Source organism: Petaurus breviceps, unplaced genomic scaffold (genome assembly GCF_028583685.1).
Source record: "Petaurus breviceps papuanus isolate PSGF00001 unplaced genomic scaffold, PetGlider_PUasm1.0 99, whole genome shotgun sequence".
Classification (NCBI taxonomy): Eukaryota; Metazoa; Chordata; class Mammalia; order Diprotodontia; family Petauridae; genus Petaurus; species Petaurus breviceps.
The window spans coordinates 7,794,778-7,822,369 of record NW_027187465.1 but is presented as its reverse complement, the minus strand read 5'-3'; the positions used below and the strand labels follow the sequence as shown (position 1 = coordinate 7,822,369).

The 27,592-nt window shown below is 46.3% G+C and overlaps 1 protein-coding gene across 6 annotated transcripts in view; it reads left to right on the top strand.

The window, feature by feature from the left end:
• Positions 1–27,592, top strand: part of GRK3 (G protein-coupled receptor kinase 3) — a 462,068-nt gene that overhangs the window by 398,527 nt on the left and 35,949 nt on the right. For all 6 annotated transcript variants that reach the window (XM_069081792.1, XM_069081795.1, XM_069081796.1 and 3 more), the window contains 4 exons: positions 7,253–7,331; positions 10,306–10,436; positions 12,305–12,399; positions 19,626–19,733. In XM_069081792.1, coding sequence (XP_068937893.1) covers positions 7,253–7,331; positions 10,306–10,436; positions 12,305–12,399; positions 19,626–19,733 — 413 coding nt within the window. The remainder of the gene's footprint in view (positions 1–7,252; positions 7,332–10,305; positions 10,437–12,304; positions 12,400–19,625; positions 19,734–27,592) is intronic.

The following is a 27,592-nucleotide window of genomic DNA, read 5'->3' as shown; positions in this document are numbered from 1 at the left end:
TCTGACAGCCTTTGGTTAGTCAGCATTCTGTAGTTGGAGAGGAGTCGGCTTCCTTAACAGCAACAACCATGGCAACAGACATGTATAGTAAGGTCCCAGGAGAAGCAAGGTTTCCTGTGTCTGCATGGGAACTTGAAATTTACATGCAGCTGTGCTTGACTTTGACAGGAGTGAGGTGTGTTTGACAATTTTTTAGGAATTCTGGACCAAATCCCTCAAGTTTTATACAAATGAACTCCCAAAATAGGAATTTGGGTCTGTGGTCACCTCCTTAGTGATGTCACTAAAAGGCTGTGTTTTGACAGAATCAGCTGAAATAAGCTGGGCAGTGATTACAATGACTTTTTCTATCTCCCATTTTCCTAGTTGGTGGTGAAAGGTTTGGGTTAGAATAAAACTCTATAATAATACCACCACCACCTTCTCTAAACTGTCTCATTTGACCCTTTCAGCCATGTTTCTCCGAAGGTACTTTATACCCATTTTACAGATGAGAAAACTCTGACTTGCAGAGATTTGCATTTGCTTCTGGTTACCCACATAAATAATTATTGGAGGCAGGGCTTAAGTGTCTGCCTCTAGGAGCCCTTGGCTCCTCTGAGAGGTCTTTTCTGATGCCCCGGTGCTTAGTTCTGCTTCTTCCCCCATTTAGGGGGTATCTGTTTTGTAGGTATTTCATTTTACTCATCCGGGTACACAGCGTCCCCCTGACCCCATTAGAGGAAATGGAATGTTTGATGCCTGTCCAGGACGGGGCCTGGCACTTGGTGGGAGCTTAATGAATGCTCAGAGAGTTCGGTTTCCCTGATTTCGGGCCTGGCACCTCTGGCTTCTTGGCCAGGGCCAGCTCTCACCCAAGACCTCCCATCAAGTTGCACTTGACTTTTATCTTCCAGTTCCTCCTTCTTGGGTGGGCCCTTAGGTTAGGATGGGCTAAAGAGCACTCTCAGACAGGTTTCTGGGGGCGTGGTGGTGCATAAAACAACATCAAACCATTACTGTCCCTCAGCTGGAGCAGCAATCCTTTCTGCACCAAGGCACGGCTGAATAGCCAGCTTGGGAGTCTGTCTGGGCCACCTCATGTAGAAAAGACAGCACAGAGGAGGTGGTGAAAGAATAGGAATGCGTGTTGACTTAGCATTTTAACATGCACCAGGTGCTTTCCTTCCAAATGCCCTGTGAAGAGAAAGGTGGTGCAGGTTTTATTGTCTCCATTTTATAAATAAGGAAACTACACCACCTAGAAGACATTTTCTCGAGTTCACATGGCTGGTGGGGGGAGGTGGGAGTCATGAAGAAAAGGAGAAGCCAAAGGACATCAATGAAATGTTAGAGATACACTGGAGGGAGGGGAGGAAGGAAGGAAGGAAGGAAGGAAGAAAGCAAGCACTGGGTGCTAACTGCTGGGCATGCAGATACTGGCCAAAAGAAAGACAGGCTGGTCCTCAGGAGGCTTACATTTGAATTGGGCGGGGGGAGGCGGGGAGGACAGCATACAAGAGGGAACTGAAGACCAGTAAGAAGCTTGGAAGTCTCTAAAGGAAGGGCCGCAGTGGGAGAGGTGTGAGGGCAGGAGGGCCTGCTTGGGCCTCCACAACATGGAGCCTCAGCGGGAACCTGCCAGTTAGAGAAGGGCCTTGGGTCCCGTGGAGGGATGGTCCACGGGGAGTAGATGTTCCAGTGCCAGGAGGGCCACCATGCTTAGGGAAGTTCTAGGATGAGCCAGAAGGAGAGAAGATGTGGCTTTAGAGTCTAGAGAAAGCCAGGAGCAGAGCCAGAAGAAGAACAGAGGAATGGATTCAGAAGAGAGGTCAGAGAGGGGCCTGGGCAGGCCAGGCTGTTTGGTTTCCCTTCTGTTTAATTTCATAGATGCCTCTAGACTAATGACCAATGTGAACAGTTTAATTATCATTCCTTTTCCTGTTCTGTTTATGGAAATATTTATGCTCATACATGTTTCTTCATAATAAAAAAAAGAAAATAATTTGAAATTCTCCTGTCAAAATGCTTTTCGGAACCATTCTCGCACTGTCTGTCGTCATGTCCTGGCCCCCTGCTGGTAGTCTTGTCAAGGCCATATCAGTTTAAGAACCTCTACTGAAGGCATTTCATCTCTCCCACAGCCTGCAAGCTGCTTACAAACAAAGGTGATCGCCTCTTTGGAGTCTTTGCTCCTCAGTGATAATAACTAATGTTCACACAGGGCTTTGACTTTTTCAGAATACTTCTACACTTATTACCATTTTTTCCTCAGTGCTTAGCACTCAGTAGGTACTCAATAATATGTGTGTTAATTCCTTAACTCTTGATCACTCCTGGGTCACACCTACCTCAGCCCTTCCCTGCCCTGTGGGGTATTCACTTTTCAGACACACACATTATGTGATCCTCTTCTCCAACCTGTGAAGAGGTGAGATGAGATCCACAAAAGAGGTCCATAAAAGGTGGAGCTCAGCTGTGGGCGCCATCATAAGAGATGGCGGGCCTTGTAAGAACATCAAAGCCATGAGCTAGAGTGTGCATAGTCCCTGCCCCCAAATTACAGAGGACTCCAGGGGCATTTGTTTGTCTAGTAAGGGGAATAAGAGAGCTGGCCTGGATCCAGAAAGACCTAGATTCATGTCTTGCCTCTGCCACCCCCTCTCTGAGGGATCTGTGATGAGGGACTAAACCTTTCAGTGCTCTGGGCACCTCTCAGCAGCAGTACAGGCTGTCCTAGGACTTCGGACGCCAGTATAAGGACAGGTCCAATCCCCATCTCTCTTTATGGAGAAATAGCTTAAAATAAACATGCAGTCATAGCACAAGCTGTATTTTTCTTATGGGAAACACAGAATGAATGGTGAAAAAAGATTTATCGAAATTAATTTGAAGTTGAGTTGATCCTCTGGGTGCAGAATCACTACATGGTTGACAGAATGTGAATCCTACTCACAATCACTCTGTTAAAATTGGAACCAAATATTCTGTAGTGTCATCATTCCCTCTTCTGCTGCTAGAGCAAAGATGGGGTTTCTCCTCTTTTTCTTCTGTCCAGTCATCACCACAGACAGTGCACCTTACATGTGCCTTTGAGAATCGCTCAGAAGAAAACTCTGAATGGAATTGAGTAATTGGGAACCAGTCATTGCCTTGTTGCCCATGAAATAGGTATTTCCTTAATGTAGCCTAAAATGACCTAGAAAGTTGGCTCCTTCTCACTATTTTTCTACAAGATTTTTTTGATAATTAAAGTTTATATTTTTCTGCCAGGTTACTTGGGGGAGATGTTAGATCGGGCTAAGCCTAGTGATTTGAATTTAACTAAGTGTTTGTATGTGACCTTTGGGGGATTTGCTTTATTATACCATGAGACCTGCTGGGAAGATCCACTCCCCCCCCCTTTCCCTGTGTCTTCAATAAAATGAAGTGGAAATTTGTGGTCTGATATACTCTTAGAGCTGCATTTATTTTACAGAACACTGCTTGTATATTTGGAGGGTTACCTTTTAAAAAAATTATTCAATGGGAATGGGAAAGTGAGAGGGAGAGATAATAAGTGCTTGAAAAATAGATACATAAATGAAAACAATGTTTTAGCTACTGTCTGAGCAAAGGAAATTATAAGTGAAGTCATAGCTATAAAAATCTCCTTAAAATGATTTTTGCTTTAAAATTATAAATCTACCTTTGTTATTTTGATAGCTCTAATCAGAATGCTGGGGCTCAGCTTTTCACACCATTAAACTACCTGAAATGATTGGAAGCAACATGTCAATGATCTAAAGGATTTTAATAGGTGAAATATTTTGCTAGCAAGTTAGAGGCATAGGTCACATTAAGAACAGGCAGACTTCGGTGCTGTACATTATTCTGAAAGCATGGAATTGAGGTGGACCTCTCAGAGGTAGAGCCAGAAGTCCCCTTGGCTGCCCAAGTCCTGCCCTAGTGAGCCCAAGGGCCTCCCCTCTGGTCATGCATCTAGCTCTAGGGCCTCAGGCTCCCTGGCCAGGCCTCCTAACCCTGGCCTCGGGCCCCACTGTCACTCCTAGTGCCTTACTTCAACTTCTGAACTAATGATTCCTGAAAGTCAGAAGTCAGAAGGAGTCAGAAGAGTGGACTTTGTCCAAGGTCTGATTCTTTCTCCCCTTTCTCTGCTGTTTGGGTAGGTCATTTAAATTTTTTTTTAAGCAATTGGGGTTAAGTAAGTTGCCCAAGGTTACATGGCCAGTTATTTTGTGTGGGTGTTAAGTATCTGAGGCTAGAACCGATCCCGGGTCCTCCCGACTCTGGGGCCGGCGCTCTTACTCACTGTGCCACTAGCCACCCCTAATCTTTTTTTTTTTCAATGTTTTGATTGGTATTTTCTGTTTGTCAACATAGTTTGCCTAAGTATCCTTCCTCTTCCTGTCCTTAGGGATCAATCCCATATGAGAAATAGTATTTTTTTATATAGGAAAAAAAATCAACACAACTAATTGATGCATTGAGAGAGTCTGAAAACACATGCAAAGTGTGATGCCAGTGAGGGCCCCCCCACCCCCTTCTTGTGTCTCTTCTTTGAAGTCCTGTTGGATCTTTTAAATTTTGTTACACTGGGTGGTTCGTTCCATTTACATTGTAGTCATCACTGTGTATGTTGTTTCCTTATCTCTCCTGAATTCACTTTGCCTCAGTTCATACAGCTCTTTTCCAGGCCTCTCCATATTCATCACATACATCATTTCTTGTATTTTTGTTATTTCTCAGTCATTTTAGTATTGTCCAACTCTTCAAGGACTGGCAGAGATACTAGAGTGGTTTGCCATTTCCTTCTCCAACTCATCTTACAGATGAGGAAACTGAGGCAAGCAGGGTTAAGTGACTTGCCCAGGGTCACCCAGCTGGTAAGTGTCTGAGGCTGGAGTTGAACTCAGGTCTTCCTGACTCCAAGCCTGGTGCTCTATCCACCATACCACCTAGCTGCCCAGTACAGCACAGTGATGTTCTATTACATGTACCACAATTAATTTAGTCATTCTCCAGTAAATGGACATTTACTTTGTTTCCACAAAAAGTGCTGGTATAAAATATTTTGGAATATATGGGGACTTTATTCTTAGCGAGCACTTCCTTGGGGTGTAAGTGCAGTAATGCAGTCTCTAAGTCAAAGGGTGTGGACATTTTAGTCAAATTGCCTTCTGCAGTGGGCTCCACCAGCAGTGTATGAGTGGGCCTGCCCCTGCACAGCCCCTCGGGCACTGACGGCTGGAGGTAAAACTTTTCTCCCATGATTAGTGATCTGAGCATTTTTTCCTGTGGTTGTGAATGCAGTTTCTCATTTAGTCTTAAAGATGGGCCTAGAGGTACCTCATCTATTAAATGGGAATAATGATGCTTACTCCACCCACAACAACCAAGATAAGATAGCGTGAAAAGGGTGAGAAATTGGTGCTTTTCTACCCAGATGTGATGATCTCCTCCTCCTCCTCCAAGGGAGAGATACTTAGCTGTGGAACTAACAGATTTTTACCTTTTTACTTAAAAAAAAAAAAAAAAGTGAGTACTTGAATTCTTCTTAACTTTTTTTTTTTTGGTGAGGCAGTTGGGGTTAAGTGACTTGCCCAGGGTCACACAGCTAGTCAGCCTCAAGTGTCTGGTCAGAGGTCGGATTTGAACTCAGGTCCTCCTGACTTCAGGGCAGGTGCTCTGTCTGTTGTGCCACCTCGCTGCCCCCTGATTTGAATCCTTCTAAGCCCAAATATGCTTACTTAATGAATCAACCAAAAGCATTTATTTAGTTGGTGCCAAGTGCTGTGCCAGACACTGGATTTATAAAGAGAAAACGAAGTATTCCCTCACATTCTGTCGAGCTAGATAATGGGCACAGGCATAAATCTCTATAAAAGAAATACAATAGATTTTGGGAGGAGGAGCGCCAGGGCTGCCAGTTAATTAGATCATATCTTTGTTTGCTTAGGTCCCTTTTAACTTTGCCACTTTAATAATTAGCCCCTCATTACCTCACTGTTTTAATATCTTTAGTATTAACATCTTGGAAAATTAAAGAAATATCCTTCTAATCTTTTGATATGATCTAAATGATTCAGTGGAACCTAATTACATATCTATACATAGTGAATACATAGTATTCAGAGTAGCATGGGGGGATTTTTTCCATCCAAAATGTTTATCTCTGTTTCTGAATAAGCTCTCATTCAATGTGCTTCTGGCATTCGATTGGTAGATAGGAAGCTGGCAGGCCATGCTCTTCCATGTTCTGCTTGTGTGACCTTGTGAATGTCACTTCCTCTCTCTCTATACCTCAGTTTCCCTATTTGTTAAATGGAAATATTGAACTAGCTGAGCTCTAAACTCCTCTTCAGCTCTCAATCCTGTGATTTGTGAACACTTCCGTTTTTAAGCAAAAAATAAAAAGCTAGAATATTCCCACTCAGTTTTTTAGTAATTGATATTTTCCCTTTCAATACCTTTCCGGACATATGCACCTGGGCCCTGGTTTATAATTCTTGTGAGCCACTTATCAAATTATGATTTAATTCTGATATTATCCTTAGTGTTTCAAAGTAAGAGTGATACCAATGGTATCATCCTCTGTGTAGTAATTCTGAACCTTAATGTCAGGAGATACTAAGAAATGGAGAGCTGGAGAGCCAGGCAGATAGCTGGAGCAGCAAAGAAAAGCCGGTAATGTCCAGCTTTTTGGCACAGATGCTTGTAAAGTCTTAGCAAAGAAACACCACCAATGAAACAAGATCAGCAGGGAGATGGTCTGCCCCTGTTAGGGAAACCCTCCAAGGAATATTGGCTGGGGTCAGGTGACAGAACTGCTTATATCAATGCCAATTTTTTTTTCTATAGAGTTTTAGTTTGTTTTTGAAAGGTATAGAGTGGATTTGACTGTATTTTTCAAACTTTAAGAGAAGTGCTAGAGCTTTTCAAAGTATCAGCTCATAGTTCTTCCTGCTCCCTTGGTATGAGCAGCGGGCATAGGCAAGGAGCATGGATCTGCAGGCAGAAGACATGGGTTCTGGTTATGGATCTGATGGTTCTTGGCTATGTGTCCTGGGGCAGATCTCAGGCCTCAATGGCCCGTGCCAGAATAGGAGGAAAGATCTTGTGAGCTCCTGGGACTGTGGCATGTAAAAGTCCTTTATGCTGGATGAAGAGGGGAGCAGGAGATACATTTAGATATTTTCTTGGGCCACTTTGTTCTTTTGGCTTTCTTTTGCTTTCCTCTTGCTAACCCTGTGTCTTATTTTGAACCCTTTAGGATTGCCCTTTCATTGTGTGTATGACCTATGCCTTCCATACCCCTGACAAGCTGTGCTTCATCCTGGACCTGATGAATGGTAAGCAAGGCTGGATGAGCTAGATGGGTCTGGGCCTCTTGGATCTGGAACCTTGAGCTTCTTGGGTACTTTGGGTGCATTCATTATTGTGCATGGCACTGGGGGGGATACAAGTACAAAGAATCAGATACTCCCTGCCCCAGAGGAGCTTGCATTCTTTGAGGAGGAGACTAGGACTTTTAGGCCAAATCAGCAAGAAGTGAATCAATGCAAATATGTACAAAGCATTTAAATACACAATAGTTTGGGAGGGGAGTCAGGAAAGGCTTTGTGCAGAAGGTGGTGCTTGAGCTGCTTCTTGAAGGAAGAGAAGGACTTTCTGAGGCAGAGGTAAGGAGTGAGAGCATTCCAGACTAGGAGATGGCCAATGTAAAGGCACCAAGGTGGGAAATGGAGAATTGTGTATGCAGAGCAGAAAGAAGATGGGTGTGGCTAGATCTCAAAGTGCAGAAAGTGACATTGGAAGGATGTTGAACCAGGTTGTAAAGGTCTTTAAGAGTCAAATGGAAGACTTTCTATTTTTTTCTAGAGGCAATAGAGGCCAGTGTTGTTGATTGAGTCCCGAAGTGATGTGGCAGCTGTGTGGAGGATGGGCTGGCATAGACAGAAATCTTGAGACAGGGAGACCAGCTGGGAGGCCGTTGGAATAATCCATTTGAGAGATGATGGAGGCCTGAGCTAAGGCAGTAATTATGAATAGAAAGGAGTCAGCTGTGAGAGGTGGTGTGAAGAGAGACTGACTATCCCAAGTTGGGGTGAGAAGTCAGGGATCAGGCTGAAGTTACAAACCCGGGATAGCGGAAGGATGGTGGTGTCCTGGGCAGTAACGGGAGTGTGGAAAAGGAAGGCTTTGAGGGGAAAAGAAAACGCATGTGAGGTGTCTATGGGATGTCTGGTTTGTGATGTCCAATAGGTTACTAGTGATGTGGGCCTGAAGCCCAGGGGAGAGACCAGGGCTGGATGTTCCATCTGGGAGTCACCTGCATGGACATGACAGTTAAGACCCATGGGAGCCAATGTGGATGATGGGCCAAAACAGGAAATGAGGGAGTAATGGGGTAGGTAGGGAGAGTACCAGGAGACTGTGTTTACAACCGCAGCAGCCACAGAACTTTCATTCAGGATTATAGCTGAAAGGACCATAGCTTTGGAGCTGGCAAGGACCTTAGCAGTCATTAAGTACAGCCAGCTCATTTTACAGATGAGGAAACCGAGACAGACCTGCCCAAAGTCACACAACTACAAAGTATCGGAGGTGCCACCCGACTCTTGCCATCTGACAAGTCCAGTATACTCTCCACTGTTCTGTGCTGCCTTAATACTTCAAATTTTAGATAAAATAGCACATTAAAAATTTTTCTCTACACTCTTCTCCCCCACCCCAATAAGTGAATGTTTGGAAATAATTTTTATCAAATTATACTTGATAAAACACTGATGAATATGAATCCATTTAAATGAAAACATCAGTTAGATTTATTGAACACCTACTTTCTAGAGTGTTTTTTCTTATTAGTGTAGATTTCTCCTGCCCATCTCATATTCCCCATATCGATTGGGTTGAGAGTAGTCATTGATGACTAGAATGAAGTCCATGAGAGATAGATGACTGAAAGACCAGTAGGTTTACTGATCCAGCTCATCAGAAAGTCTAGAAAGGGAATCCCAGAAAGAATGTTTCCACCTCAGCAAAAAATGTGGTGAACCTAAATAGCCCAGGTATGTTAATTAATGGTTTATTTGAACTATTCAGTTCACCAAACATCCTTTGTGCATAATATATATGAGGTGTTGGGGATATAGGGATGCAAAGCTCCCTACTGCCTGCCCAAGGCATTGAAATTGGGGGAAGGGGAAGGGAAAAGGAGCAGAAAACGAAGGGTGAGCGTGCAGAAGAAATGAGACAGAACAGAGGAGAGCTACGAAGAAAGAAGGAGCACGGCCAGCTGTGGACGTCAGAGAGGTGGCCAGGGACCGCGAGCTTGACTTGAGCTAGAGATTTTACCAGCCAGGCCCTGAGAAGAGGCCTGGCTGGTGGAAGAAATTGGGATTTTTTTTATTTGTCAGTTGGGGAAGTGCGTAGATATTTTAGAATAGAAAATATGTGCCTTGCCATGAAAAGAGAGGAGAAGAGAAAAGTAAGTTGTAAAATAAAATCACTGAAATTAACACATTTCAATTCCTGTAAGTCAACCAGAATGATGACTTTGTTGTATGTGTGGGCTTTCCTTTTCTTGAACCTGATCGATTTCTCTAAAATGTGAGATAATAATTAGTTGATTTTTTTCATTTGCCCTAACAATTAATTGCTAAGCAGTCTATTGGATTGCCTTGTAATCTCATTTAGTTGTTAAAATAAATAAACTGAAACAACCAAAGCAATATAATTGAGTCAACTGTATGATCATAACATTTATTCCACTGTCAGTGTGTAAATGGTAAATCCGGTTTGTTATTTAGTTTGCATTAGGGCTGACTTGAGTTTTCCTCAGTGCCCTTGACAAGGACAGTTTTCTTGTTTTAACCCTTTCTTTGCATCTCTGAATAGACCCCCTCCAGTATACAGCTGGATTTTCACTTTCCTCATTTCCACACCTTTGTTCTGGTCTCCTCTGTCTGAGAATCTCTGTCTTGTTTCAGAGCTCATGAGGGCCATTGACTAGTGACTCTCTGCCCTCTGAGATGACCTCGTGTTTTATCCATACTCATCTCTGTCCTCACTGTTTCCACAGGTAGAGTGTAAGCTCCGAAAGGGCAGGGACTGTTTGCTTTTTGTTTCTGCACCCCCAGTGCCCAGTAATTGGCCTGCAGCCAAGGAGTGCTTCTTGGCTGGTTGGTTCTCATATTTATAAGTCGTAGATTGGTTATGCATTGGGTTTTCTTATGGCGGCAAGGACAAGTCAGGCTTGTGGCTGGTTGTTTGTACTTCTTCGAAATCCAAGCCCTTTGAGTGAAATTCTGCCTCTGATTTTAGGGGGAGATTTGCACTATCACCTCTCACAGCATGGGGTGTTTTCTGAAAAGGAAATGAAGTTCTATGCTGCTGAAATCATCCTGGGCTTAGAGCACATGCACAATCGTTTTGTGGTTTACAGAGATTTGAAGGTAATCATTTAAAAACACTGATTTCATTTACTTGGCCTGCTTAAGTGGGTTCATTCAAGACAAAAAAAGATGTTTTGAGTTTGATGCCAAATTTTCTCCATGCCCAACATCTCTGACCCAGAAGCACTAATCAGACTCACTGGGCCAGGATGGCCTTGGTTGTCTCCTTCTGCATAACCAAGCACAGAAATGCTTGATGATGATGATGGTCTAGAGAGACCTTTCCAGTGGCAGCAGGTGCCAGTTGTTTCATTGCCAGAAGCAGAAGGCCACTAAATGAGGAGCACCGTTAGTGTGCTATGAGGCCAGAGCCCTTGCCCGGGAGGCCGCAGCTGTCTGGTACTCTACCAGCATCTGGGATGCTGCGCCCCTTGTGTAACTTTGGGCTAGTGCTACTTCCTGAACCTCCATTTTCTCATCCCTCAAAGGAGGGGGTTATACTAGACCTCTGAGCAATCCCTTCTTAGCCTAGAGTCTGTTTTTCTCATTTAAATTCCCTAACGGGTATTGAGTAGACATATTCTACTTTTTTGATTTTGAAGATTTTTTAGGAGTATGAATTAATCAATTTGTATTCAAATTTTGTTCTAACTACTAAGAATTATTCATGCCCCATTTTTTGTAATCATACAGTATTATTCTTACGGCATGTGGAACAGTAGCTGATCCCTGGCAGACGACTCCTCAACCGCACTGTTATTCTTTGTGGAAGAAAGAGACAGTTGATTTTCCTTCATTAATTATGATCTAATTTGATGTTATTGGGTTCCTGTTTAGCCAGAAAGGCTGTCAGTGTTCTACTTGACTGTTTGTTCCAGTGACTCAGTTGAAGATGGGTTAACAACTAACCAGCATATTGGGCTTATTAGTTTAGAACAAAGGCATGATCTGAGGGCCTTTGCTCTGTAGTTGTATTTCTTTAATGTCTGTGAGGGGCCATTTGTAAAATCCCTGCACTGTGTTATGTGCAAAGAAGAGCATGTTTATTGACACTCAGGAGCTGAAAAAGATCTTGTTTTCTGTCTAATCTTTTTCCCCCTAGACTGATGAAACCCTGTGGGAAAAAAGATGAAATGATTTAGAACTAGCAGAGACCTTACAGTTCACGTAGTTGAGTCCTCTCATTTCACAGAAGAGGAAACTGAGGCCCAGAGCAGGTCAATGACCTCTGCTAGGTCACAGTTTGTAAGTGGCAGAGCTGGGCACTGCTTTGGACCTTCTGACTCCTACCCTTTCACTCTGGTTGCCTGCCAGAGGAACCTATGTGCCCAGCCAGACGGGCTTGGCTTTTTCAGGAGGATCTGCTTTTTCCTCAGGTTCCACTTTTTTTTCTCAATTAATTTCAGCAAACATGTAGGTTATGGTAAAACAGCAGTGACCCATTGAAGCAAATAGAACCATAAATAAGATAGACTGTGTGCCCTCGTAGAGTTTGCAGCTTACAAAACTTCAAATCCTGCCTCCTACATTTATGAGCTTTGTGACCATAAACAAGTCTCTGAACCTGCTCGAGGCCCTCGTCTGGAAAATGGGAATAAAGGAATGCCTCTGTTCCATTCCTCCATGGTTTTGTGGGACTCCGGCACAAAGTAGAACATACAATAAGCCCTTTGCAGAACTCTATAAATGCTGGCCCTTCCTTTGTATTTCTCTTCATGTATGAGACCTAAGGAAGGAGGACTCCCTTCTGATGGGCAGGAGTCTTAATCCTTTTTAGAGAGCTTTGAGTTCTGATGGAGGCTGGGGGCCATAAAGTCTGCCGGTGCCATGGACTCAGTCATGAGCAAAATGTCAGTGCTGCCCCCTCCACGAGAAGCTTCCCCAGCTGGCAAGGGTGTATAAGTGTTGCTTTCTGTATTTATATCTAGCCTGCAAATATCCTTTTGGATGAATATGGACACGTGAGGATATCAGATCTTGGGCTTGCCTGCGATTTTTCCAAAAAGAAACCACATGCTAGTGTGTAAGTATTACAGACTCACCTACTCTATCATTAATGACAAATCATGCTTTTCTACAATGGAATTTCAAATACACATTTTTTTACCTCCTATTGTGACATATAATTTTTCAAATGCTGTATAACCATGGCTCAAGATAGAGTTAGTATTATTATTATTATAGGTTCTGTTTTGTATTTAAGAGAAATGTGTTTTACTAAAACTCAAAAGGCTCTGAAGATGGGTTTGGGGTTGGACTAACTGGGTGCCTGCCTGTTTTCCCAGACCCTGCTCAGTTAAGCTCATCCCCAGATGTTAGGCTGCGAGGGGAAGGGGTTTTTTAGGCCATAATAGTTCAGAAAAGCATGTGTGCCCTGAGTCTAGTGCCTGGCCCAGAGTGACCACTCCTCAGAAGCTTGCTTGTGTTTGGCTTGGATGTGGTGTGCAGGGGCGAAGGGAGTGCCCCCTCACAGAGCTGAAGACCTCAGTAGCACCAGCCTGTTCAGCCGTCACCCTGGATCTGGGTGGACAGAGGGACATGCATGACTTAGCATAAACTTCTGCTCATCTCGGTGGTGTTTCCTCTTTCTTCTAAGAGCTTTTCCAAAGTAGAATTGAGGGGTCTAAGGATGGAGAACCCCAGCTCCACAGGCCAGTTCAGTCTTTGTTCAGTTCTGTCCTCTTAATGCCAGCGTGCCTCTTTTAATTTGCAGACTGTGACCTCTTTTGCTTGCAGGCCAGTTAGTTAAATGAGAAAGAAGGAAGGATGCTTGTTTTGTTCCGGCCTCTGTCCTGTGTGTGTGCACAGCCTGGACTCACCTTGTTGTCTGATGGTAGCAGTACCAGTTCTGGCCTTCAGGGGCAGGATGCCATATTGTTCCAGAGCTGGTTCCTTCCTTCAAACTAAATTTTGACTACTAGGGCTCTGTGTGTTAGAAAGCAGGATTGTAAAGAGATTTGTGATTTGTTTAGATTTCTTTGCTGTCAAGGAAGGTCCTTATGATACCACCCATCTGTACACATATATTTGTGTGTGTACGTGTGCACATTTACAGGTGTATCACCAATCACATGTGAATACGTGTGTATATGTGCCTGTATTGCCACTTTGGGGCCTTTGAGAGGCTTCAATGAGATGATAGGTGTGCAGCATGAATGTCGGTTTTGGGGGTTGTTATTCACGAGAAACAGTGTTGAACCCCAGGTAGAGAGGTGGACTTGGGGTCCAGAAGGCTTGGGTTCAAATCCTGACCAAGACATTGAATGACTGCACAGCCCTGGGTGATTGGATCCATCGGCCACCAAGCATTTCTTAAGCACTGTCCGTGTGCCAGGGACCAGCACAGTCGCTAAGGACGTAGACAAAGAAACAAGTCTTGTCCTCAGACAGCTTACATTTGTAAGGGCAACAATGTGGGCACATATAAGTGGATGCAGGGCAGGCACAAGCCGCACTAATTTCAGTGCTTGTTGAGGGTCAGGAGAGAATTTGGGGCGGTGGAAGGGAGAGCCAGGAGCCTCAGGCATGCCTGGGCCGACACTGAGGGGGGCGGTGCGCTGTGGGGCAGGCTGAAGGCGGCTGGCTGCAGGTCCGGTGCCTGACGAGACAGGAAGGCTGAGAAGGGTGCCAGGCATCATGCAGTCAGCTGCGCTTATTAGGTCTTGCTGTGTGCGTGGCACTGTTCCACAAAGAAGGACAGAAGACAGTGCTTCTCTCAAGGAGCTCGAGAGCAATGGGGCCTCACTTCTCCCGAGTCCTTCCTAAATGTCTTTTCCTTTTATGCAACCTGCAGACAATCATGTACCCACAACACAGAGCCAGGATACATGGGAGGCCTCCTGGAGTGGAGTGTCTGAGTCTGAGATCCAGGGGGGCTGAGAAAGGCTGCTGGCAGGAGCTGGGGAGCAGGGAGGGCGCCCTGGCCCATCTGGCAGGCTGGGAAAGGCCACCAAGAGCAGCTTGTGTTTGGCTTGAGGAGTCCAAGGAGGAGCAGGGTCTTCTGTTTCAGGCAGGGCTGTGGTCACGTTTGTGCTTTAGGAATCTTCCGGTGGCAGCCGGTGGTGCAAACGCGGGGTCAGCAGGTTGCCCAGCCTTGCTTAACTGCTGTGCCCTCATCCAGAAAGCGGGGAGCAGAGCTGAAGCCCCTGTCTCACTTGCGTGCTGGATGTCGAGTGAAATGCTGCCTCCCCCACGACTCCAGACCCTGTGCCACAGTTAGCTTTGTGAGAGACTAGCGCCTGCCCCACTCTCCATGTGTCTGCTTTCCTTTTTAAATATCCGCATTACTGATATTTATGGACAGGCAGCCATAATGTATTAGTTAATGTGGTTTTTAAAACAAACTTACATCTTTTGGACTCCCGCTGTCTTGGCGCTCCCAGCCCTATTTTTCTCTACTTGGTTTGCTTCCTTCTTTCTGATTTTTGTTCTGTTTCTGACTAGAAGAGGCCCATGTCCTAGTGGATGGAGGCTGGCCTCTGAGCCAGGAGAACATGGGGTCAGCCCGTTACCCAGTTTCTCCGCATTTTTGCCATTTTAACCCCCCAGTTTGGATTGATGCTCATCTGTGATGAGTCACACGTCTATAGATTAACTTCCTCTGCACGCCTGGGGTCATGTGCTTCTTGGGCTGAAGGAACCTTCTTCTTGGCAATTCTGGTCTCATCTCTGGGATGCCTTGAAGTAACTGCCCAGGAGCAGGTCCGTGGGTTTCTGAGGCAGAGCTGGATCACAAGTGTCCTCCCTGGCCAGCTTCTGTCTGCTCTGTGGCCGGCCTCTCCTGGCCGTGCCTGGAACTGTACCTGTGTCCGGACGACGAGCAGCTTTCACCAACTCTGAACGGAGGAGAACTTGGGCTGGGGCGATAGCCCTGCTGACATTCTTGTAGTGCCTGTGACTCCTGGGGCCGGACTCATCATGGGCCACATTGGGAGCAGGGAGGTCGCTGGGGTTGGGAGTTTGGTTGGGCCTTTTCAAGCCACAGTTATTTAATGTAATTTCTCCAGTCATATGTGGCTTGTGATCACCTTACTATAAGCCCAGAGTTGCTTGACACGCATCACTTTGAAAAGGCAGACTGACATTCTGAGAGCATGACACTTTCTGCTCTTGATTTCAGGAGCACGTAATTGTCCCTACCCTGATGACTCCCTTAAATTGGAGGCTTGATTCAATGGCAATTTCCAGTGAATCAGTTATTTGAAAAATAATACGCAAGGCAATGAAAATATTGAACAAATGAAGTCCCTTATTCTGAAATAGGGGGCACCAGGTATGGAGTCAAGGAGACTCATCTTCCTGAGTTCAAATCTGGCCTCAGACACTTAGTAGCTATGTGACCCTGGGCAAGTCACTTCATCCTTTTGGCCTCAATTTCCAAATCTGTAAAATGGGCAGGAGAAGGAAGTGGCCAAACGCTCTAGTATCTTTGCCAAGGAAACCCAAATGGTATCATGAAGAAATGGATGTGACTGGAAAATGACCGAACAAAATTCTAAAATAAACTGTCTGTTTGTCCTCTATGAATGTTTAGACCCAGGCTCCAAATCTCCCTCAGAGTCAGCTTTGACCTTTGGACGCTCTCCTCGGGCAAGGCCAGTCACACCACTGTGTCTCTGCTCCCTTAATCTAAAGCTCCTGCCTCGTGATTTGTGGCTAACTCTTTGATGATACTTTGGAGAGTTGTAGGTAAACCAATTACTTTTGTAGATACTCTTGGAGTAACATTGGGCAATAAAAAGAAAACTTGGGAGTCGAGCAGATGAGAAATAACCAGCCATGACAGGACCTTGCTTTAGCTATGACAATAAAGCCCTGTCCGTTCACGCCATGTTCTGCCATGCTTTGCCTAGCCTAAGTTCCTGACAAGTGACTTTTCAAATTGGTCCAGGCTACCATTTTCAGATTTTTTTTGGAGTCTGGCCTAAACCTGAAACAAGGTGATGAAGACAGAGGCAGAGAGGAGCAGCCCCTGGGCAGATGGATCCCTGCTCGCCAGAAGGAGGCAGAAGTGAGCCACAAGCATCCTTCATTAACAAAGTCGTTGGTTGCCTGTGTGAGCTTGTTTTCTTTGCTCTGGAATATTGACACCTGTTTTAATGTTAGAATTGGAGCCTCTGAGGGATGAGCTTGCCTGCTCCAATCCCATGGCTTCTGGGCATCCCTGTTGCCTAAGCTCTCGAGGAAGAATGAGGGAAAAATCCCCCTTACCCCTGCCCCTTACTTGTAGACCAGGACTCAGAGCTTGGTCACAGGCAGTCACACGCATGGCACTTTACAGCACATGAGAAAGGGTGCAGATGTGCCTGCTTGGAGCCTCGGGGAGAAGGAAGAAAGGGCGTCCTCCTCCTCCTCTGTCAGAACTGAAGAATGTGTGGTCTAAGCAAAGTGACCAAGCACAGATGGGACACATCTCTAGAGGAGGGTTACAGTGACCAGACCCCGCTTGCAGCGTCCTCCTTGATCAGGCTTTCTGGACCTCAACCCTCGCGTTGGCAGATGAGGAAACTCAGCTCAGACAGAAGGGAAGTGACTCACCCAAGGTCACCTAGCGACTGTGTGTCAGAGGCAGGATTCGAACTCGGGTCTTTCTGATGCCAAGTCTAGGACTCCATCCACTAGGACATATAAGGAAGGACATGTCAGATGCCTGAACACCTGTCATTTGCTTTGCACAGTGCAGAAGTCAGCACAGATGATTATTTTAATATTAAAGAAGCCATAGGCATAATGGAATCCAGTCCCCTCATTTTATAGGCGGATGATATAACTGAGGCCCCATGACTGGCGCAGGCCTTGTTGGCAGGCAGTAAGTTACTGGAGCTCAGATTCAGTCTTCAGCTTTGGCTCCCCGTCCGATGGTGTCCACGACACCTCATGTAGGAGTACCTGCTTCATTTCAGAGGTGCTGAAGATGATCTAGCCAAAGGACAATGCAGCCCAGGCATTGGATGTGGGGAGCTTGGCCCAGCGGGCCTGGAAATTCTTTGCTGACAAAGTTCTTGGTTTGATCCTGCATTCAGTTCACTTGCCGGGGAAGCCTGGAGTGCCCCGTAGGAAGCTACCTCCTCCAAACCCGATGATTGTGGCTGACTTTCTTGTTAAATACACTGGGGAATGAAAGGCTCAAGTGGAATGTTCCCTCTCCAGAAATCAGTTCTTGCGCAAAGTCTCCTTGGACCTGTCAGACCCGTTTAAAAACATCATGCTGCTTGTCTCCCTCACTGACACCATCAACCAAGCAGATATTTCTTTAGCACCTGCTCGGTGACAGACACTAGGGATAAAAGTACAAAGAAGGAAGCCTCCCAGACTATGAGGGAGATTCCGTTCTGTTAGGAGAGACAAGTACATGTTCAGTTATATTAATATTCAAGTATATTATTACATAAACATGTAAAGTCAGTAGCCAAATACGGAGTAAATAAATACAAAGTGAATCAGTATGAAGCAGATAAGAACAAGTGAAATCCTGGGCCGTTGGAGAGGGAGGAGGCAGCAGCAGCTTGAATGTGGGCAAGAGGTGGGCAGGAGTGGTGGTGAAGGAAAGGCTTCATGTAGAAGGTACTTTCTGAAGGTGATGAGGGAGAGCCTTCTGGGCATGGGCCAGTGGCCAGTGCAAGGGCTCAGAAATGGATCAGAGAGAGAGCTAGTTTGGCAGCCCTCTGTGGGAGGAAAGTTCGGTCCAATGAGACTGGAAAGCTAGGTTGGGGCCTGGTTGGGAAAGATTTTAAAAGCTAAACAAGGGAATTGATGTTTCATCCTAGAGAAGATAAGAGCCCACTAGAATTGGATGAGTAAGGAAATCATGGCTAGGTTTACACTTACCCAAAGGCATGGTGGGAGCTGTGTGTAGGATGAACTGGACACAGGGAGACCAACAGGGGAGACCATTGCAGTGTGTAGGTGAGAGATGAGGGCCTGAACTCATCTGGTGGCTGTGTGAACAGGGAGGAGGGGCTGGAGGTGAGAGGTGTTAGGGAGGTAGAAAGGAGATTTGGAACCTGATGTGATATGTGAGTGAGGAGTGAGGGGATGCCAGGGTAAGGTGAGGACATCAGAAGGGTGTTGGTGCCTTTGGCAGAGATGGAGAAAAGGGGAGAGGAAAGATAGCAAGTTGCGACAAGTCTCTGGGACACTGTCTAATAGCTAATTGATGGTGGAGGATGGGGCCTGGGTAGGTTGATCTGGGAGTCACCTGCATCAAGATGGTGCCTGTTGAAGTGACCAAGAGAGGGAATGTAGAAGGAGAAGAGAAGAGGGCGTGAGAGAGCTCTGAGGAAGGAAAAGCCGCTGGTAGGAAGAGGGACTGAGAAGAAGCTGTCAGACAGGGAGGGAGGTGAGAGTAATGAGCTCACCACCAAGCATCTCCAGATCAGCTCTCCCTTTTCTAGGTTTGTTTATAAAACAGAAGGAGAAGCCTCTGGAGTGCTTTCAAGAATTTGGCCTGGGGCTTCCTGGGGGCCCATTTTCTCCTCCTTTCCCTTCCCCTCCTTGAAGGGCTGCAGTATTGAGGGGATGCAAGCCATTCCCACCCACCAGCCCTGTCCTTCCCACCCTAGACTGGTGACTGCTGAAGTGGAGATGTGGGTTCTGCAGCCTCCTCTCACTGCACCTCTGAGGACATGCCCTGTGTTCAGTCGGGGGGACACCAAGTGGCTCTGGTCCCATCCCCCCTTCCGCCTCCTCTTCATTCTGCTTCCTGCTGCTCCCCGAAACTGTAGCCATGCTCCTGCTTTCTCTGTTCTCTTGCCTCTCCTCACTCCTGTGGCTTCTCCAGCTTTCCTGGACTTTCTAAGGAGTATGTCTAGGTGGTCCAAGAACATATGGCCTTCTTCTGTGAACTGACCCCTCTCCACCTAAGTGGCTTGACCAGGACTTGACTCCTTTGCTTGGTTGTTCCTTCTGCATGTTTGGCCCTTCACCTAAACCTGGCTGCTTATTTTCTCTTAGTATTTTTTTTAGCAGAGACAGAGCCTTTCATATTTACTGTGTGAGAAGACTTAGTAATGGCTTCTTCATCACCCATAGAGATCAGGCCCTTTGCTTCAGGTGTCCAATTACATGGTCATTTTCTTGTCCTCATCAGCCAGCCACGAAGGAATTGCCAAAATCACAAGCACTCATTCTGTCTTGTCTTTTTTCCCCAAGTACCACTCAGTTAATGGAGGTTGTGTTGTTCTGTGATTGGTTTCTTGTGGCCCTAACATGTTGCTGATCCTGTAGTCTGTCTGTCTTTCTCCCCCAAAGCGGCACACATGGCTACATGGCTCCCGAGGTGCTCCAGAAGGGGACCGCATACGACAGCAGCGCCGACTGGTTCTCTTTGGGCTGCATGCTCTTCAAGCTTCTACGAGGGTAAGTGTCAGGCAGAACATGTCCATTGGAGGACAGGCTCGGGGTTCTCAGAACCAGGAAGGGCTTTCTGGCCTTTGGGGCCTGCCCAGAGGGTAGCGGCTTCCTTCCTAGCTTCATAAAAATAAGCAGGATTTCACAGGTGTTGCACTGTGTGCCACTCGGCACTTGGGCTCCCAATGATAAGACCGGGCTAAATCCTCATTGTTTTAAGCCTAAAGATGACTGCTCCAGAATCCTTTGGTGGATGAGTCTTGAAATAAACCTGGTGCTGCCAAGAGGGGATGATTGGAGCGGATGAAGTCATTGCCCTTTGTCTTCCCTCCCACTTTGAGGCAAATGTACTCCTTGGTGTCCTTGTGTGGGTTGGAAGCATGTTCATTTTCAGGAATATTGGAGCAGGGGAGGGAAAGACCCCTACCCCCATTAAAGTCTCCTTGACTCTTTTTGGGGGTCAGTCATTGTGTAGGTTTTCCAGACTTGCCACCGTGACCCACTTGTGTGAAGGGCCCAGAGGTGGGGCTTGGGCGCCGGATCAGAGTTCAAAGCCAGACTCTGGCACTTCGGTGTGTGCTTTGGAGCCCGCCATCTTATAGGCCTACTCTCAGTTGTTAGGCCTTGTTCATTGATGGACATCGTTATCATATTAATTTTGCCCAAATTCAAATGATTGTTTTTTTAAAAAAGGTTTTTTGTTATTGTTTTTTTTAGCCATCATTGCCTTTGCTTCTTATGATGTGTGCATTTTCAAGGACAATGGATGCTGTGGCCTCTGCAGAATGAAGTCCAGCGGCCTCAGCAGCCCCAGCACTGGCTCCCTCATCTTTGCTAATCCAGATATGCTTGGCCCACTTAAGTCACTTGGGAACCAAAATGATATTATTGCTTATAAATTCAGGGTCTGTGTTTCTTTAATTGAATTGTTTCATGTATGGAGCCTGACTCGTGTCATCAGCCTTGCCTACCTCATTAGAGAGTTTATTCTGAGGTGGTGCCATAGGAAGTTGTCCTTCCACAGTCTAAGATGTTCTGATGTTGAACAGCCTCATCCTGGGGGGTGTCCTTGTCATCCTGCGAGGGATTCCTGGTGCCAGTCTGAGAAGAGAGGCAGTCACTGCGGTGGGTCAGGCAGAATTGACCTAGTGTCTGCAGAGCCAAAGAGAAAAACAAATTAGTCTGCCCTCAGGAAGCTTACGTTCTTCTTCTGGGGGAGAAAATGGGTGTGTAGGTAAATAGTTGTAGGGAATTTGAGGAAATCCCTTTGGAATGCTCAAGGCAAACATCAGAGTGGGTAGTCAGTGTTTTCAAGAAGCAGAGATGAAGAAGAGAGTGCATGGTGTATGTTAGACATGGGGAATGGTATGTGCAAATACACTGAGGCGAGAGGTGAAGGGTCATAATGCAGATTGACTGGCACACAGGGCCTTTGGAGTAAGCCAGCATCACTGGAGAGCAGTGCCCATTCCCTCTTCCTGCCCTCAGCCCTTCCCCTCCTTACAGCTGCCCAAGCCTTGCAGCAGCTACAGCAGCAGGCAGAGAGAGGTCCAGACCAGAGCCCTCTGCAGCAGCCCATGGAGACATAGCTCTCCTGTTCACCTCACACCCACGGTTATTCGGTAACCGCTCCCACATCCTGTTTCTCTGCCTATCTGTGTATTAATCAGTCTGCAGCCATTGTGAAGAAAGCTGCCCATTTACCTCACTGCCATCCTCATTAACCCTGCCTGTCCAGGCCCAGCTCCTCCCCTGCCCACTGCCTCCATTGTGCCCTCCGGACTTGTGGCTTCCCTTCGTGCTGACACTCACAGCTCCCCTCTGCTGGCCCTCCCTAACAACATCGCATCTCCCCTGCGCTGGTGCTAGCTACGACTTCTCACGCAGACCCTCGAGGTGCTGCTGTGCAGAGCAAGGTCAGAGCATTGCTGGCTCCTTCTGCCGCTGCGAGGCTTCCCCTCTCTCCTGACCCTGTAGCCGTCTTTTCCTTCCCAGAAGTCTGCACAATCAGATGATTCTCCGCATCCCAGTCAAGGCGGTGGGCGGCTGTTCTCCGGGTCATCGGTGCTCCTTTCTCCAGCGGTTCATGCTGAGCTCACCATATTCCTCTCCCTTCTGGCTCCTTTACATTAGGGAATTTCAGCAACCATCCAGTCAGTAAACACTTGTTAAGCACCTCCTGTGTACTAAGCTCTGGGGCTGTAAAGGAAGGCAAAAGACAGTCCCTGCTCTCCAGGAAGTTCACGGTCTAATGAGGGAAACAGAATAGGTATGAACAAGATAGAAACAGGATAGATAGGGAACACGCAGCAGAGGGAAGGCCCCAGGATCGAGCCTGTGGGATTTGACAAGGAGGTGGAGGTAAGGAGGGGAACGTTTCAGGCTGGGGGGGGGGGCGCGGCCAATGAAAACGCCTGGAACAGGAGAGTAGAGCATAGTGCTTGACAGCAGCAGGGGACGGTGTTGTTCCATCACCAACGCCGTGCAGCGGGTAAGGTGTAAGATCAGCGAGGACTTTGAGCGCCAAGTGGAGGGTTTGTGTCTGATCCTGGAGGTGCTGGCGTTGGTTGAATAGGGAGGTGGTGTGGTTGGACCCAGGCGTTAGGAGAATCCCTTTGGTGCCTGAATGGAGGGTGCCCTGGAGTGGGCAGACGTGTTGGCAGGCAGACCCCCACATCTTCAGCCCAGGTGTGGCAGTGATTGGGCATGCTCGGCCCTGGAGACAGTTTGAGGGAAGCTGTGGCACCTGCCTGAGCCAGAGGAGATGGGCCTCATTCACCGTGTTGGTTAGCCAACATTGCAGTTTCACCAGAGTTGTTCTGTGGGAGGCAGCTGCTGCGCATAGCGTTCTAAGTGATTAAAAATCTGTACTGTTGCCTGTCACGTTTCTTAGTCCTTATTTATGAGAACCAGTAAAGGAGGAAATAGTTACGATGGTTGCAAACATCATCTCTTTGGATCATCATGACAGCCCTGGGAGGCAGGTTTGTTGTTGTCCCCATTTTCTATTTAAGGAGGCTGAGACAGACTGGGACAACTTGTCCAGGGTCCTGTGGCTAGGACTCCCTCAAGAAGTAGGGAATTCTCTTTCCTTGGAGGTCTTCAAGCAGATCGCTTGTCACCATTGAGGCTACAGGAGCTGAAGTTCCTTTCCTGGTGTCTGGCCCCTTGGAGGCTCCGTGCCCCCGCTCACATAACTCCTGACCTGCAGGGAGCACATTGAGAAGCTGCTTTCTTGTGTGATTTCTAATCACCCGAACTCTGAGCAAGCTGAAATGGCCCAGAGGTCATCGCCTGGTCGTGCACATGGAAACATGGTCCCTGTCCGTAATCCCTGGTTACACAGTTGAAGTGTGTCTGGTGTATTTCTCTCAGGCTGCCCCGTGTATTGTGAAGAGAATTTGGCCTGGCATCTTAAGATGCTGACAGTGCCATTACTGTGCCCTCTTTAGAGTAGGACCAAATCAGGGAGCAGCTGTGATCCCACTGGGTTTGTGCACACCACATGAGTCTCTCAGGATGAAGATTATTACTATAGTAGGTTTTCTTTGACATTTTCCAAAATAGAAACAGAATTGTTGGCCTTGTTCACAAAGAATAATCAAGGATATATTAGAAACAGATGTACATCAGGAGTTTTTTTTTTTTACTTGAAAGATTTAACTTTCTCAGTACCAGAGCACTGAATGGTAGCTATAAAACATTCCTGATAATTTCTCATCAAGTTCCAACACAGAATTGCTATATTTATAAACATGCCCTTTGTAGTGATGTATGTCCATGTGTTGGAAATATTTTTGGCACTATTCACTTCAGTTCTAAACTACTTGAAAGCCTCCCTCTAGCTTCATGAAAGGTCTTTTTAACTTTGTGGAAATCATTTCTATCAGAACATGGTAATCGTTTATCAACACAGGGTGTATCCAGGGACCGTCCCCTGACCTTCCTGCATTAGATCCAGGATATGAGGGGCTGCAGGGGAGAATAGGGGCACCATACCTCTTAGTGTTAAGGGTATGGGATTGCTACAGGACAAAGGGGAAAGTTCTGTAAAAATAATCAGAAATAGCCGTCATAGCTTCGACTGAGAACATGATTTTTCATAGAATCTAAAATTATTTAGGATGTTGGACTAAATTACATACATGCACAGACACAATGGTGTTGTCTTGCTCTCTTGGCTGCCGTGTCATGCTTTGAATTCATGTTGATCCTAGAAAGTTTAGTAAGATTGTATATGTAATATATGAAAAAATAGATATACACAGTCACATATATACATATATATTTGTGTATGTATACCTCTACATATTATGTACATTTATTTGTGTCTGCACACATATACACATATACATGTACCTATATAGAAAAAGACACAGGAAGTGAGAATGGGTGACAGAACTGGGGAGGGAGAGTGGGGGGGGGGAGACAATAAGCATAAAAGTAGCATAAGGGACAAAAATGACCTGGGCCGGTTCTCACCATTTATAGAGGAAGGAACAATGTGGTATAAGTGGAATAAACAGTGGACTCGGGTTTGAGTCTTAGCTCTCTCACACAGAAGCATGGGCAAGTCAGAGCTTTCTCGTTTGTGAAAGCAGCGTCCATACGATGCACCTGCCATAAAAGATGTGCGAAGCTCTTTACTTTAACTTAACAAGCGCTGGAGATCTGCCACCTGCAGCCAGCTCTTCTAAGCGCTGTGGATGTGGAAGAACGCGGAGGAGCCGTCTCCTCCCTGAAAGCCTACGCTTCTCTTGGTGTGTTGGGCAGTTGCTCCTGGTCCAGCCTTCCTGACTCCCCTCCCCCAGTCTCTTCTTCTCCAGGGCCATTCACCATCCCGAGCACCTGCCTCTGGAAGTCCCAGCTTATTACTGACCTTCCTAAATTCTGGTGATTCCAGAACGGAGATGTGGTCTGTGGTCTGACCAGTGTGTGTATTTCTGTGTGTACACTAATACAGCACACCTCCCTGGATGTAGCTTAGGATTGGGGTAGCTTTTCTTGGCTTCCCCGTCCCTCTTTTGACATATTGACCATACAGTCACTTTAAAATACCAGCTTTATTTAAGACAGACTGTAGTACCTCCATGATCTTCTACTTGTGGAGATAATTTTTTGAATCAAAGTGTAAAACTTCCTATCAAATTTCAGACTATAAGAGCTAACCTGATGTGCTGGTCATTCAGAATCTGTTTGGATTCTGACTGATACTGTTCAGCTATTCCTCCAGCTTTCTGTCTTCAATTAATTTGATACGCATGCTATCGAAGCCTTTGTTGGAGTTGTTAATCAAAATGTTAAATAGCCTGGGGCCGCATTTCAGATCTCTGATGCCTCCGGTGTAGACCTCCTGCCAGACCAACATTTAACATTAATGTCTGCCCATTCACTGAGTTCCAAGTCATCTGATTAGATGGTAGGGTTTGATGCTTTATCAAATACTTTGCCAAAGTCCGGGTAAACTGTCTCTACAATCTTTTCTTGATCTGCCCATCTCATAATCTTTTCAGAAAGCAAACAAGTCAGTCTTGATGGAGCCTTGCTGACTCGGTCACCATAGAGGTTTACTACTTAACTTGTAGGTTAACCAATCTAAAAGCAGCTCATACCTGAGAGTCACTGAGCCTTTATTAAGTCTGTAATGTGCCGGCCACTGTGCTGATCCCTGCAGTGTGTAGATGCTGCACCCTTCCCCCTCTCTGAAAATCAGAACCTTTTTCCTTCTCTATCTTGAGGCATGTTTTCTGTCTTCCCACGTGATGCTGTTCTGTCCCAGCGTCTGTGCCCACCTGCCATCTCATGTCCCCAGCTGCCTTTTAGATATGTCAGACTGGGTGCCTAATAGAAGTCACTATCTTGTCCCCTAAACCTCCTACCCATACCACGGAAGGCACCTCCATCCTCCCAGTCCTTCAGGCTCCCAACCGAGGACTCACCTTGGACTCCTCACACTCTCTCTCACCCCCCAGATCCGGCTGTGGCCCAAGCTCATTGATTCACCCCAGAACAGGCCCTCATTCCCTCATGCTCAAGTCTGCCAGTTTCAAGGCTCTCACCACTCCAGTACATCCTCCATTCAGCCACTAAAGTGATTTTCCTAAAGCACAAATCTGGTCCTGTGAGCCCCTTCCCACCCCCACTCAGTAACCTCCAATGGCTCCCTGTTGCCTCCAGCATCAAATATAAAATGCTGTCATTCAGAGCCCTTCATAACCTCCTCCCTTGCCCCAAATCCCTTTGCCGGGAACTGGCCTATGCTTGGAACATTGGCAGCAGCTGTCTTTGGCCATGGCAGAGATACACAAGGACTTCAGTGCTGGGCAGGCTCTCTTTGGCTCCTTGTTGATCACCGGTCTCTCCCAAGCTTCTTGGCCTGCTTGTAGAGCTGTAGAATTTACCTGCCAAACGGCTGTTTAAGACTTATTGCCTTTGAGCAAGGTGGCAGGCACACCTGGCCTGCTTCTCCTTGGATTCTAATCTCTTTGTGTCATCATTTTGGTTTTTATTTAGCATTTTACTCTGTCACTTTGTATTCCTTCCCTTTCCTCCAAATCTCATTCCTGCTCCTTCTGCAACTGTAGGAGTCTGGAGATTCTACCCTTTAAATGTTTCCTAAATTCTCCCAAATTTCTTCTCACATTCAGTTTCTGACTTTTTTTCATGATGCCAAACCCTTCTAAATCACTCCCATCATTTTCTAGCTCAAATTCTCATTTCTCTTTATTGGCCTCCCCCAGAGGCCGGGAGATTTTTTGAACTGGTTCTGACGTGACCAGATCTGTGTTGAGGAATATCACATTGGCAGGTGTAAAGGATTTTAGATCCAGAGACTGGGAGTGGGGACCAGTTAGAGGAAAGAAGGGTCTAAAGAGGGGAATGGCTGCTGGAGTGAAGACATGGGGAGGGACTGGGAGATGGGAGTCCTCCTGTGGAGGAATAATCTACGAGACCTGGCGAATGATTGGAAAAGGATGTGGGAGGGAGGTGAAGAAGAGGCAGCAGGGACAAAGTGGTGCCCACAGAGCCTGGCGGCTCCTCGTTCGTGCTGCCCTCCGTCTCTCCTGTGTCTTAGAGCCGTCCATCACACAGCTGACGAAGTGATGTTTCTTAGGTGTAGGTCTTACTCCATTCCCATGCTCAGAACTCAGAATAGTTCCCTGTTGCCCCTAGAAAGAGTTCTGAATTCCTCAGCCTGGCATTTAAACCCCTCAACAATGACCCTGCAGGTTCCTTTTCTAACTCCTCCTCATATTGGGGCCCTCCAGCAATTCTCCTTTCTAGCCAAAGTGGACGATTTGCTGCACCTTCCTTAGGGTCTGTAGTTCATTTGCTTCCAGCCTTTCACACCTGCCATGCCCCAGCCCCCACTTGAGATGCCATCTATGGTGGGAATTTGGATTTCATTCACCAGTGGAGCCTCACACTCCTCACGGGCTGGCACAGTGCTGTCCAGAGTTGGCAAATACTTGTGTGTGTGTGTTGTTGAAATAATCTGCAAAGTGTTTTATGAACACAGTTTTCATTATCATCGTCAACTGAAACATCTGAACGTGAGTGATGCCCAAAGTTATATAGTTTGTTAGGGGTATGTTAGACACAAGTACTTTCTGTCATTTTAGAAGGTGATTTTGTACAAGGAAATATCCTAATAATATGCTTGTTTCCCTTTTGTAATCGCAAATAGAGCTATCTCAAATTGAAATAAGCTGCTTCAGCCATGATTAGGGACCAGAGACCTCTGAGCTCCCTTCTGCCTTTTACTCCAAGCCTTTCCTTCCTTCCTTCCTTCCTTCCTTCCTTCCTTCCTTCCTTCCTTCCTTCCTTCCTTCCTTCCTTCCTTCCTTCCTTCCTTCTTCCTTCCTTCC